The 14,542-nt window shown below is 36.9% G+C and overlaps 1 protein-coding gene across 3 annotated transcripts in view; it reads right to left on the bottom strand.

The window, feature by feature from the left end:
• The window catches only part of LOC124612342 (protein TANC2), a 549,855-nt gene that overhangs the window by 14,643 nt on the left and 520,670 nt on the right, over positions 1 to 14,542 (bottom strand). For all 3 annotated transcript variants that reach the window (XM_047140494.1, XM_047140496.1, XM_047140495.1), the window contains 3 exons: positions 9,974 to 10,142; positions 6,387 to 6,568; positions 4,561 to 4,730 (listed from right to left, as the gene is read on the bottom strand). In XM_047140494.1, coding sequence (XP_046996450.1) covers positions 4,561 to 4,730; positions 6,387 to 6,568; positions 9,974 to 10,142 — 521 coding nt within the window. The remainder of the gene's footprint in view (positions 1 to 4,560; positions 4,731 to 6,386; positions 6,569 to 9,973; positions 10,143 to 14,542) is intronic.

Genomic DNA, 14,542 nt, shown 5'->3' with positions numbered 1-14,542 from the left:
TATTTGGTGTTATATTCTTAAAATCAGTACATATGTTGTACTACATACTTTCTAAGGTAGTCTAGACAAAATGGTTTTACAGTTTCATCATTACTAGAGACCACTTTCTCAAAGTGGGGTCCACGGACCACTGCGGGTTCGTGGTAACTAGCCAGGGGGTCTGCGATGCCTAAAACTTGAAATGTGCGGTGAGAAAATGTAATTCACAGCTGTTATGCAAGAAGTATTTTTTCAGCTACTAAAAAGAAAGCAATTAGAAACTATACCTAAGTTTGTAAATTTAAATGTTTCCCTACTTTACTAAATTTCTGCCCCGAAGCTGGTCAACCGTTATATAGGACTACTTCAAGCAAGAGAAATTCTTTCTTTGTTGGGGCATTTTTTACAGGTTGGAAGACAGGCCTAAAGGCTCGAGTGAAACCTTTAGTATCAGGAATAGTGTACTCATTGCTTCATATATAGAGAAGCTTTAGCAGTGAGAAAAATGCCTTTGGATCTGAAATGTGTTCTGGATGGAGTTACAAAACTTGTTAATTTCCTCACATCATGGTCTCTAAATGCCTGTCTTTTCACAGTTTTATGTGAAGAAATTGGCAGTGAACACACTCAACTTTCTTACATACTGAACTGCACTGTTTGTCAGAAGGGAAAGTTCTCTGTCACTTCCTTGAGCAGCATAATGAAGTGTGCTTGTTTCTTTTAGACAAGCAACATTGTTTTTCAAGCAAGAAATTGTTTGACTTTGACTGATAGTGTAAAGCGGCCTGTCGGGGGGTGGATATTTTCTTCTTTCTCAACAAAAGTAACTTAGGCCTGCAAGGAAGAAATGTTAATATTGTGCAACAATTAACAAACTGCAACTGTGGGCAGTACAAGTACACAATAATAATGATTCATCATTTCTGGTGCTCAGGGACTGCACTGATACTCCAGGTGAGAAATTTTCAGCTGAAGTGCGGAGCACTTGTAAGAGACTTGATATAATTAGCTGTAAGTTTTTGAGAATATGTTCCTAGCCCACAACCTGGTAATTGTTAGATTGAAGACCCTTTCACTAATGGTGAAATCTCTCTGAAACAGGACAAGAACAGCTATTTGAACTATCCTGCAATACTTCATGGAAAAATGTTTTCAAGGAAAATGAACTTTGTAGCTTTTGGTTGCATGTGCATTGTGAGTATTAAGATTTGTGTAAAGAGGCATTGCAACATTTGATGCCTTTCTCTACCACTTAGTTACTTGACCAGTCCTTTCCCACTCTTTGCAGTATTAAAACCTTAAAGCAAAATTGTCATAATGTGGAATCAGACCTAATGTTGACGGTGACAAAACTTATTCCAGATTTTACTGGAATTGTGGAAAAACACAAAGAATTTCATTCTTCACATTAGTGACTCCCACATTGTACAGCATTGTTTATCAAGTGGATTTCTTAAAAAAAGTTAGATACTGATTTCCAGTTACTGTAATTATTGTATGGTATTACTGTATTTTCTGTACTACTATATTGTCACCGTATTAACTTACTGTATTTTCTATTGAAATTTTGTTCACTTGACAACAATCACATATCTTTACAATAAATTACTTATCACATTATTTTTCTTTATATATTTATCAGTAGCATTTCTAATTAACATTTTTTTTAATACCATGTGAACTTTCAGACTGCATTGCAAGGGGGTCCACAGATCACTTTCCGAATAAGCAGGGGGTCAGTGTTATTGGAAAGTATGAGAACCACTGTTACAGATGTCAGTGATAAACTGCCCTCTTGTCTGACTGCCTGATTCACAGCTATCATATCTGAAATTCTTGCATCTGTTCCAATCATCATTTTAGTGTCTGTGTACACATCTTTCAGGATGTTTATGATGTGTTTAAGATAACCTAGTTTCTCTAGTATGCTCCACTGTATTTGTGTATTTACACAACTGAGGCATATACAAAATCTATAAAGGCTTTATGCATTTTTATATTAAATTCATACCTTTTTCTCTGAATTGTTTTATAATGAGTACACGAATTGTGCATTATCTTCCCTTCTTCAAACCATTCTGTTCTTCTAAAAGGAGTGTTTCACCTATAGCCTTTAGTCTCTTGCCAATTATTCTAGCATATATCTTACATGCTGTCTCCATCAAATTTATCCCTCTCTATTTATAACAGTTATTCAGTTTTCATTAAAAAAAAATTAAATAAATAAATAAATAAAAAATGGAGGGATGACTGTACTTCACAATGTGCTTGGTATATGCTCATTCTTCCAGCACACATTAAACAGACAAAGCATTTTTAATTTTAGTGACGTAGCACCATGTTTTATGAGCTCAGCATTTAGCCCATTCTTCCTGGTCACCTTCGTATTCTTCGTTCTTGCCACAACTTCATCAACTTCTTTATATGTCAAAAGATCACATTCACATTTGTGACATTCTCTACTGATGCTCCTGTTTTTCAATGTACCATAATCTCTTATAATATCTTTCCCTATATTTTTCTGTTATTGACTTTGTATTGGCTGTATCCTTGTCTGTCTTATTAAGACATTTCATTATTTTATATGCTAGTGTTTGCCTGCTGCGTATCCATCCTCAACATTACTAACAAACCTAGTGCTTAATCTTTAGCTTAACTTACAACTCTTTTTGCTATGTTTCACTTTGTATTACATTTATCTTCATTGCTATCCACTTTTGTTTGTAAATATAATACACATCATGAGCTTTCTTTTTCTTCTCTGGCTATTTCGTTATTCAATATTCTCAGACCTCTCTTCTTCCTCAGCTTACACTTTTTACCAAATGCTTCAAGTGCAGTAATATGAATGAAACAGCTAATCCTTGCTCATGCTTTTTCAATACTTTCACTGGTTATTTGACTTTGGAAATAAGTGCTTAGCCTAATGCAATAAATACCCTAATTTCTTGATCTTGTAGTGAGTATGCAACAAATACCCTAATTTCTTGATCTTGTAGTGAGTATATTTTATACAGTTCTTCATTTTCTCTCTCAATATTATGAAACAGCCTTCCCTTCTCCATATAGTTAGTAAAGGAATTTCTGACACCAGCAGGAAATGATTGGGATTTATGTAGCTGCCATGAAAAACCAACGTCCTGTATCAGTTTACTGAGTCTGCTATTGGTAATGCCATAATATTTTACTGACCTCCACCACAAGCACTCCAAGTGAACTTACGAATCTCTTTCTGTTTCAAAAGTATGTTAGCAACTGTTAGATTGTTGCTGGTTGCAAAATGTATTAGATTTTCTTCATTGTTGTTGATAAGCCGTTCTCCTTTATGACCCATAACATTCAGTGCTGGGTTATTTCCTATTCTTGTATTAAGGTCTCCCATTATGGTAATATGATCTGTTTTGTTAAACTTGTGCAGCTCTCTCTGAAAGATTTCATAAAGCCCTTCTGTTTCATCATCTTTCCCTTCCTGAGGCCATATACTCTTATAATTGTTATATGACTTCTGTCTCCAGTAAATCTGTCTATAATCATTTTTTGACTTACATAAATATAACTTTATATTATTGAGCTTTATTTTCTATCTGCCACCACTGCCACTCCTTCACCAGCTTGTTTATTTGCTTCAAAACTGCTACATATCACTGTGCATCCTTCAGACTTTCTTGTACCCTTTAGGTTCTTCTTGGCTTGTTAGTGTGCACTTTCCTATCCTTAAACATCTTAAACAGTTCTGTTTCCTTCATACCCAGACCTGTTACATCCCAAACTGCTAGCTTAAGACATCCCTTTATTCAAAAACCCTCACCCTTGTTATAGTTTGGTGGTTTCTGTCGAGATCCAACAGGGATTGTAGTCCTTTCTAGATTGCCAGTGATTTAGTGTCCCCTGGCCATGTTACGTACATACTCTTCTTTCTGTTATTTCATTATCTCATCCCCTTTCTTTTCATTTGTTTTCTCTCTCTTTTTTACCTTTTCACTTCATTTCAACTCCCGTGCTCACAACAGGCCCACTTGTTTGTTAATACTGTTACTTCCCTTCTTTGCCTTTCAAGACTATCATCTATATAGTTTGTCTTCATGTCCTTTGGCATACATGCCAGGTATATTTGCACCTTTCTTGAATCCAATTGCAGTGTCTCAGTTTGAAATAATATTTTTCTAATTTGTAGTACCTCATCTTCTACCCCATATTCTGCTCACCATTTAAATTGCTTATCTCTACACAACATTAGGAGAATAACATCAATAGCTCATCAATTTAATAGATCTAGAAAGGGACACCGTCTAGTTAGTGAGTTCCAATGAAGCCATGCCCCTCTACCTTCAACTAAAATGTAAATGGTTAACATCTCATCTTACAGTTACCATAACATCTATTCTTAACTATTTGAATAACTTATGAATCATATCTATTTTATTTACTCTGTTTTTAACACACTTTGACATTTATTTGTAGGATTTCTTAAAGCCTTATCAAGTATTAAATTATCATCAATACTTTTAGTTTGTGTGTGTGTGTGTGTGTGTGTGTGTGTGTGTGTGTGTGTGTGAACAAAATAAGCACAAAGTTACTTACAATATCTCTGGCTTGCCAGCTGCCATTGCCCATGTTGCTGGTCCCAGTTTTGCCCCCTTCCTCAGAAAACAGTGAACCACTTGTGTATTTCGACATCCAACTGCTCTATCCAATGGGCGCATTCCGTTGATGTCAACATGTTCTATTATTGCCCCTTTTTCCATCAACAGCTGCAACAGTGAATAGTTTATAATATAAGAAAATTTATTAAGTACAAAAGATAGAATTCTCATAAATAGCATGGAGAGGGGCCAGCCAAAAAAGAGGATTCAGTAACAACTGTAGAAGGCTGCCAGACTTTGTGATTTACAGTTCACTAAACATTCCTTGCAAATGATATTTACTCTCTGTCTTTCCACTCATTTCCAACGAATGATTTTTATTATTTATAAAAACTGATTCCTTCTTTCTAGTACTGCTTCTGGTAGAAAGATAGAAAATTAGCTTATAGAAGCTGAAAATTTGACAATCATTTTCTTATCATCAGAATCATTTATATGACTACCTACCTGTTTCAAATAATGACAATATCAACCTAATTACTTTCATTTCAGTTTTTAATAAAAAATTCAATAGACAGTGAGTGAGGAAGTAAGTGACACTGGTTAAGACCAAAAGTGATAAAGGAAGTCACACAGACAGAAAAGAAAAAGACATGATTAAGGTTGCTAAGGGAATAGAGAAATGTGAAAAATGGAGTACACAGACAAGGTATAAGTTTTTACGGTGAGAGAGTAAATTGTAAACCGTCTTTTATAAACCAGGACTCTTCTTGCATATTTCTTCATTCAGTTGGTTCAGATCTGCATAGTATTCCCCAGTTATAGTTCTACCCTTTGCAAAAAGAATCCCTTTAGCATGCCAAAAAAACACCAACCATGACTTTTATGTTATATGAAATCAAGTCGCCTTTTCTTGATGCATAGCTGTAGCTCCCACTCATTGCTTGATTGCTGTTTTTATTTCTTGTGTGATATGAAAGACCCACATTACAGAACACTAAATCAGTTGGTTTCTTTTTTTAAACGGTCAAGAAAACAATGAAGAATCTCTTTTTCACATAAAACATTCAGCAAATGTAGCTCCCATCTTGTACAAATCTGTCACATAGCTCATCAGAAATGGAAAGTTTCTTGTCATACGCCTATGGCATTATGTGTTTCATCCACCTTCAATTGTTAATTCTTGCAATAACACATTTAGTACTTTTTAACTGCAGTTTCATGAAGTGCTACGTTTCAATCACCTTTAAGAGCACAAATTATTTTAGCCATCCGTTTCTCAATTTTGAGCATTGTTGCACAACATATGTCAACATTTCTTTGATTTCAATGCAACGTCTGTACCAGGAAGAGAAATTTTCATCTTTTCCTCATAAATGTACCCATAGCATACTGTGTAAATTATTTCATGGTGGGTTTTATGTAGCACACATCATCCGATGCAAGGATATCAAGCAGATGTCTCACAGTAAATATTTGGTATGACAAGAGCAGTTTTAGAGCCTGATAGATATTTGCAAAGGTTTTAAGATCTTGATGGGCTCTGGGGAATATGGAGGAAAACAAAGTATCTGGAGTAAAAGAAAGATGTTTACTTAGCAACCTTCCTTTCATGTTATAGTCTGCTAATGACTTATTAAATTATAAATCTAGCTATTGATCAAACTCTTCTTCAATTCTTCATAAGATACTTTCACTTGGGTTCACTTTCAAAATCAAGAACCTAAACTGTTAACATTAAATGGACTTTGAGTCAAATACAATATGATGTATTAGTGGTAATAAAGAGAGAGATACCAGAAATACTAATACATATTAACATACCTGAACAAGACCTGCACTTCCCTGGAAGGCAGCAAGATCAAGTGGTGTGCGTCCTGTCTTATCAGCATGGTTGACAGCAGCTCCTCGGTCTAGTAAGCATTGTGCTGCCTGTATTCTACCACGTAAGCATGCCCAACTTAGTGCAGTTAGGCCCTCACGGTCCTGCTTCAGGAGACAGGCACCTAGAAGACCAACATAAACAAAACACTGAATGCTATACTACTTACATACTCATTTGTTTATTAATTATGTTCTGTATATTCTATCATGAAGGAGTATCTTCAGGGATGTGGAACTATTAAAATATAGACTGAAAAGGAAATGAGATATCAGAAACTGATTATTCAATGAACTGTGGATGAAGCTCGACCAACAGGCATTACATGCATTGATCAAAAGTGATAGTGCATTGAGAATGGATAGTTTCTAGCTGAAATCTAGATCTGCCAATAAAAACTTAAAAAGGATGACTGATAGCTCAAATCTATTATTTGCAAGTCAATGTAACAGTCGCTGAGTGCAACAGCCCTCTGAATGGAAGGCAACCTGATGAGAAACTGAATATGTACACTGTATTAATAATTGGTAACTGTTAAACTGCTGTAGTACCCTGACATTAGAACAGACATTAATTCTGTTTGTTTCTTTTTTTGTCCTGTTTTGCATTCCATATATGAAAATATAAATTAAGGAACTATGTTACCGAACTCAAAACCCAATCATCATATTCATCTATTATTAGCCATATCACATACTCCCAAAACATAAAGGTTGACAAAAACCTACCTTCGGATGAAAAAATTCCACGTACTGTTCACAGACAAACATAAACACTATCATGTCTTTTGGTATTGATGAGATTGATGAAATGTATGATGAAATAAAAGAAATTATTCAGATAGTGAAGGGAGACGAAAATTTAACAGTCATGGGTGACAGGAATTCGACAGCAGGAAAAGGAAGAGAAGGAAACGTAGTAGCTCAATATGGATTGGGAGTAAGAAATGAAAGAGGAAGCCACCTGGTAGAATTTCGCACAGAGCATAACTTAATCATAGCTAACACTTGGTTCAAGAATCATAAAAGAAGGTTGTATACATGGAAGAAACCTAGAGGTACTGGAAGGTGTCAGATAGATTATATAAGACAGAGATTTAGGAACCAGGTTTTAAATTGTAAGACATTTCCGGGGGCAGATGTGGACTTGGAACACAATCTATTGGTTATGAACTGTAGATTAAAACTGAAGAAACTGCAAAAAGGTGGGAATTTAAGGAGATGGGACCTGGATAAACTGACTAAACCAGAGGTTGTACAGTGTTTCACGGAGAGCATAAGGGAACGATTGACAGGAATGGGGGAAAGAAATAAAGCAGAAGAAGGGTAGCTTTGAGGGATGAAGCAGCAAAGGCAGCAGAGGATCAAGTAGGTAAAAGGATGAGGGCTAATAGAAATCCTTGGGTAACAGTAGAAATATTGAATTTAACTGATGAAAGGAGAAAATACAAAAATGCAGTAAATGAAGCAGGCAAAAAGGAATACAAATGTCTCAAAAATGAGATCGACAGGAAGTGAAAATTGGCTAAGCAGGGATGGCTAGAGGACAAATATTATGGAAATGGAAGAGGATGTAGATTAAGATGAAATGGGAGATATCATACTGTGTGAAGAGTTTGACAGAGCACTGAAAGACCTAAGTCGAAACAAGGCCCTGGGAGTAGACAACATTCCATTAGAACTACTGACAGCCTTGGGAAAACCAGGCCTAACAAAACTTTACCATCTAGTGAGCAAGATGTATGAGACAGGCGAAATACCCTCATATGTCAAGAAGAATATAATAATTCCAATCCCAAAGAAAGCAGGTGTTGACAGATGTGGAAGTTACCAAACTATCAGTTTAATAAGTTACAGCTGTAAAATACTAACAAGAATTCTTTACAGACAAATGGAAAAACTGGTAGAAGCCGACCTCAGGGAAGATCAGTTTGGATTCCATAAAAATATTGGAACATGTGAGGCAATACTGACCCTACGACTTATCTTAGAAGATAGATTAAGGAAAGGCAAACCTACATTTCTAGCATTTGTAGACTTAGAGAAAGCTTTTGACAACATTGACTCTTTCAAATTCTGAAGGTGGCAGGGGGAAAATACAGGGAGCAAAAGGCTATTTACAATTTGTACAGCAACCAGAAGGCAGTTATAAGAGTCAAGGGACGTGAAAGGGAAGCAGTGGTTGGGAAGGGAGTGAGACAGGGTTGTAGCCTATCCCCGATGTTATTCAATCTGTATATTGAGCAAGCAGTAAAGGAAACAAAAGAAAAATTCAGAGTAGGTATTAAAATTCATGGAGAAGAAATAAAAACTTTGAGGTTTGCCGATGACATTGTAATTCTGTCAGAGACTGCAAAGGACCTGGAAGAGCAGTTGAACGGAATGGACAGCGTCTTGAAAGGAGGGTATAAGATGAACATCAACAAAAGCAAAACTAGGATAATGGACTGTAGTCGAATTAAGCCGGGCGATGCTGAGGGAATTAGATTAGGAAATGAGACACTTAAAGTAGTAAAGGAGTTTGGGGAGCAAAATAACTGATGATGGTCAAAGTAGAGAGGATATAAAATGTAGATTGGCAATGGCAAGGAAAGCGTTTCTGAAGAAGAGAAATTTGTTAACATCAAGTATAGATTTAAGTGTTAGGAAGTCGTTTCTGAAAGTATTTGTACGGAGTGTAGCCATGTATGGAAGTGAAACATGGACAATAAATAGTTTGGGGAAGAAGAGAATAGAAGCTTTAGAAATGTGGTGCTACAGAAGAATGCTGAAGATTAGATGGGTAGATTACATAACTAATAAGGAGGTATTGACTAGAATTGGGGAGAAGAGAAATTTGTGGCACAACTTACCTAGAAGAAGGGATCGGTTGGTAGGACATATTCTGAGGCCTCAAGGGATCACCAATTTAGTACTGGAGGGCAGCGTGGAGGGTAAAAATCATAGAGGGAGACCAAGAGATGAATACACTAAGCAGATTCAGAAGGACGTAGGTTGCAGTAGGAACTGGGAGATGAAGAAGCTTGCACAGGATAGAGTAGCATGGAGCAACAACAACAACAACAACATCTTTTGGTACTGTTTATGTCCTTTGTCAGGGAGGAAAGAGTGATAAGCTGGGGGAAGACTGCAGGGGAAGGGCAGATTACTCAGAGTACCAAGTTAAGATGGCCTGATCTTTTGTTAAGAGACAAAAGGGAGGGGGGCAGAGTGATAGTAGGGATGGTACAATTCTTACTAACTAATTAATCCAAAATTGAGGATTTTTTTCCCATTTTTATGAATGTCTATCATCAGTACTTTGAATCTTACCACCTTCTGAAGATATCTAATGGCACACCATTATGTTTCCTTGTAATTTTACAATTCTCTCAAATGAGCTTTCTGTTTAGCACAATTTTCAGAATGTATTACTATCGAGACTTCAGATTAAATTGTTCCCGCAACACAGGGTTATTTTTTGATGACTCGTGGGAAAAACCATTGTTCCTAATCAGAGAAGTAAAGTTTAGTAACTTTTGGATTCATACCTCTGTCAAGAAGCAGTTCAATCAGACAAACATGTCCCTCAGCAGCAGCAACCAGTAATGGTGTCCGGCCAGCAGGATCACACTGCTCCAGTGGTGCATGGTGCTGCAGCAAACGCTCAGCAACTGCCCAATGGCCCTCCTTCACTGCCACCAACAGTGGGCTAAGCTCCTGTTGAAAGCATCGAGTCAGAAAATGTCGACAAATGTTTTGTATGCAGTTCTCCTAAATGAAATGTAGAAATGATAAAGAATCACATAAAATAATAAAAACACACAGAATATGTATGAACGAAAAGAGGTAAAACTTGTATTGGTAATTTTCATGTCTGGTCCATCTTTGCACAACAGCTAGATACAGAAGAATTTGTTCAGAAATTTTAATAAAAGATGAATGATGAAAACTATAGAGTGAAATGGGAAGATGTCAGATTTTTATTGAGCTCTCCTATTCTTGAAATTGTATTCTTTACTTTAGCTTCCATAGAAGATAATCTACATCTACATCTACATGATTACTCTGCAATTCACATTTAAGTGCTTGGCAGAGGGTTCATCAAACCACAATCATACTATCTCTCTACCATTCAACTCCCGAACAGCACGCGGGAAAAACGAACACTTAAACCTTTCTGTTCGAGCTCTGATTTCTCTTATTTTATTTTGATGATCATTCCTACCTATGTAGGTTGGGCTCAACAAAATATTTTCGCATTCGGAAGAGAAAGTTGGTGACTGAAATTTCGTAAATAGATCTCGCCGCGACGAAAAACGTCTTTGCTTTAATGACTTCCATCCCAACTCGCATATCATATCTGCCACATTCTCTCCCCTATTGCGTGATAATACAAAATGAGCTGCCCTTTTTTGCACCCTTTCGATGTCCTCCGTCAATCCCACCTGGTAAGGATCCCACACCGTGCACCAATATTCTAACAGAGGACGAACGAGTGTAGTGTAAGCTGTCTCTTTAATGGACTTGTTGCATCTTCTAAGTGTCCTGCCAATGAAACGCAACCTTTGGCTCACCTTCCCCACAATATTTTCTATGTGGTCTTTCCAACTGAAGTTGTTCGTAATTTTAACACCCAGGTACTTAGTTGAATTGACAGCCTTGAGAATTGTACTATTTATTGAGTAATCGAATTCCAACAGATTTCTTTTGGAACTCATGTGGATCACCTCACACTTTTTGTTATTTAGTGTCAACTGCCACCTGCCACACCATACAGCAATCTTTTCTAAATCGTTTTGCAACTGATACTGGTCTTCGGATGACCTTACTAGACGGTAAATTACAGCATCATCTGCGAACAACCTAAGAGAACTGCTCAGATTGTCACCCAGGTCATTTATGTAGATCAGGAACAGCAGAGGTCCCAGGACGCTTCCCTGGAGAACACCTGATATCACTTCAGTTTTACTCTATGATTTGCAGTCTATTACTACAAACTGTGACCTTCCTGACAGGAAATCACGAACCCAGTCGCACAAGTGAGACGATACCGCATAGGCCCGCAGCTTGATTAGGAGTCGTTTGTGAGGAACGGTGTCAAAAGCTTTCCGGAAATCTAGAAATATGGAATCAACTCAAGATCACCTGTCGATAGCGGCCATTACTTCGTGCGAATAAAGAGCTAGCTGCGTGCACAAGAACGATGTTTTCTGAAACCAGGCTGATTACGTATCAATAGATCGTTCCCTTAGAGGTGATTCATAATGTTTGAATACAGTATATGCTCCAAAACCCTACTGCAAACCAACATCAATGATATAGGTCTGTAGTTCGATGGATTACTCCTACTACCCTTCTTAAACACTGGTGCGACCTGCACAATTTTCCAATCTGTAGGTACAGATCTATCGGTGGGTTCGTGGACTAACTGCTCGAAATAATTTTCGGAGAAAGCATTTAGGACAATCTCGGAAGACGTTTTCTGCCTACCACCGGTTTTGAACAAGTATTTTTGCCAACATATCGAGGGAAGGTTGAAGTCCCCACCAACTATAATCGTATGAGTGGGGTATTTATTTGTTACGAGACTCAAATTTTCTCTGAACTGTTCAGCAACTATATCATCGGAGTCTGGGGGTCGGTAGAAGGAGCCAATTATTAACTTAGTTCGGCTGTTAAGTATAACCTCCACCAATAGCAATTTGCACGGAGTATCTACTTCGACTTCACTACAAGATAAGCCACTACTGACAGACACAAACACTCCAACACCAATTCTGCCTAATCTATCTTTCCTAAACACCATCTGAGACTTCATAAAAATTTCTGCAGAACTTATTTCAGGCTTTAGCCAGCTTTCTGTACCTATAATGATTTTGAAAATATTAAATTAGATCAGTAATCATGCACCGTTACTTTTCTTACATGTCATACGATGCATTTCAGCTGCAAGATAAGCACCAAACATTCACCAAGGACTAACAGTAATTTACGTTTTAACTTGGTCGTGTTCATTAACACCTTGATGCTTAAGGGCCAAGTTTGTTCAGTAGCCTGACTGCCACAGTGCATTGCAAATCGAGAGCTTGCAGTCATGAATTACTTAGTGTGTCACTGGCACTTGGCTCCAGGTGATGAAATTACAAGTACATTAACATACCTACCTTCTTAAATGAATCTTCATTGGTTTATATTATTTTATGGTAATGGAAAGTTCTAGCAGAATGTAAATAATTTAACAGCAAAATTATCAATTCACTGAATAAGAGAGGCATTTGTATTATTATATCGTTTTTATCAAAAGAAAAACATGTTACCCGCAATTTCCTTTTCTTTATCAATCTCATTAATCATCAATAAGTCTTTTTTAACTAGTAATCACTCTGCAGCTTTATTCCCCTTGCTCCACATTTTCATAAACTGATCTCAATGCAATTACAGTCATTAATGTCTGCTCGAATGCTGAAGATTGGATGGGTAGCCATAGATTTAGGGAGAAGAGAAATTTGTGGCACAGCTTGACTAGAAGAAGGGATCGGTTGGTAGGACATGTTCTGAGGCATCAAGGGATCACCAATTTAGTATTTGAGGGCAGCATGGAGGGTAAAAGTCGTAGAGGGAGACCAAGAGATGAATACACTAAGCAGATTCAGAAGCATGTAGGTTGCAGTAAGTACTGGGAGATGAAGAAGCTTGCACAGGATAGAGTAGCATGGAGAGCTGCATCAAACCGGTCTCTGGCCTGAAGACCACCACCACAACAACAACAACAACAACAAATGTCTATTCTGCTCTGACAATCCCAGGCAATCTCAGAAAAGGATCAGTGATTTCTCTTTTCAGTTGAATGAGCTGCCCAATCCAGTTATTAACCTCAATTGTTTACAATATCAACTTAATAAACATAATATACTAGTTATACATTGCCACAGGGGCCACTGACTCATAGCCTCAATGAACTGAATACTCCTTGTTCACCTCACTGTCACTACCTATAACTACTGCGTAAAACTTAAAACAGCAAGAAAAGAGCACTCCTGAAAGCATCTACAATTTACTAATTTGTGCAAAAACATTGTTTAGTTGAGTCCTTCTCATTCTAGGGTCTGAGGCCAGCCTGTCCCACCATGTTTTGCAAACCTACCCTTCTTTTCTCCACAAGAAAGGAACTAATAGTTCTGTAAACTAGAAACACTCTTTTCATTTTTAAATGTGTTCAATCAGCAGTACTAGAATTTTGTCTCTTGGCCAGTGTATCTTATAGTTTTCCCAAATAAATATTCCTTTTGATATAATTTATTAATATTAGGCTTATAAAGTTAGAGGAAGAATTGTGATAAAGGTACGATCACCACAAAACTAACCAAAAAACAAAAGCACAAGGTGAGTGTCTATCTAAAACACTTGCAGAATGTACCCTACTGTATGAAATACTTAACTCTTCAGCACTCTGATATTTTTCTACACAGTTTCTTTTACACACAACTGTTAGTTGTGAAATCTCACTTTTGAGGCCTAAGATTTAATGTTTTGTATCAAAAAGAAAATTAACTTGAGAAAGGTATAAAACTGAAAATAAACTTTCCTTCAGGAGGCAAAACTCCACCCTGTCTAATCTCCCCCATCCTATCCCCCTTTTTCCTTGAAGCATGAACTAATAGTTCTCCAACCTAAGATTCGATGTATATTTTTAAGTGACACATTGTCATTATTGCTCTTCCTTTAAGTAGCACTTTGGTACAAGATTTGAACTGTTATTGAAGAAGATGATGTGGAAATGAACTTAACAAAAAGTGAGGTAAAGAAAATCAGTAGGGAAAACTAGTAGGGAAAACTAAAAAAAAATGTAAGTTGTAATGGAAAAGTTATTAAAGAAGTAGTTGCATTCAAATATCTAGGAAGTAAGCGAACCAAGGAAGGAAACATCGAGGAAGAAATTTCGGAGAGGATACAAAATTGCCCAAGATTTTATTATTGTATATCAGATGTGATTAGGAGTTGTAAAATACCTGCCAAAGCAAAGATCATGATATACACATCATGTTATCTACCAGTTTTGACCTATGGATCAGAATGTTGTACCCGGACAAAGGCAAATCTGAGAAGAATACAAGCAA

Source organism: Schistocerca americana, chromosome 4 (genome assembly GCF_021461395.2).
Source record: "Schistocerca americana isolate TAMUIC-IGC-003095 chromosome 4, iqSchAmer2.1, whole genome shotgun sequence".
In the NCBI taxonomy this organism is placed as follows: domain Eukaryota; kingdom Metazoa; phylum Arthropoda; class Insecta; order Orthoptera; family Acrididae; genus Schistocerca; species Schistocerca americana.
The sequence above is the reverse complement of the archived record's forward strand: the minus strand, read 5'-3'. Positions and strand labels throughout refer to the sequence as shown.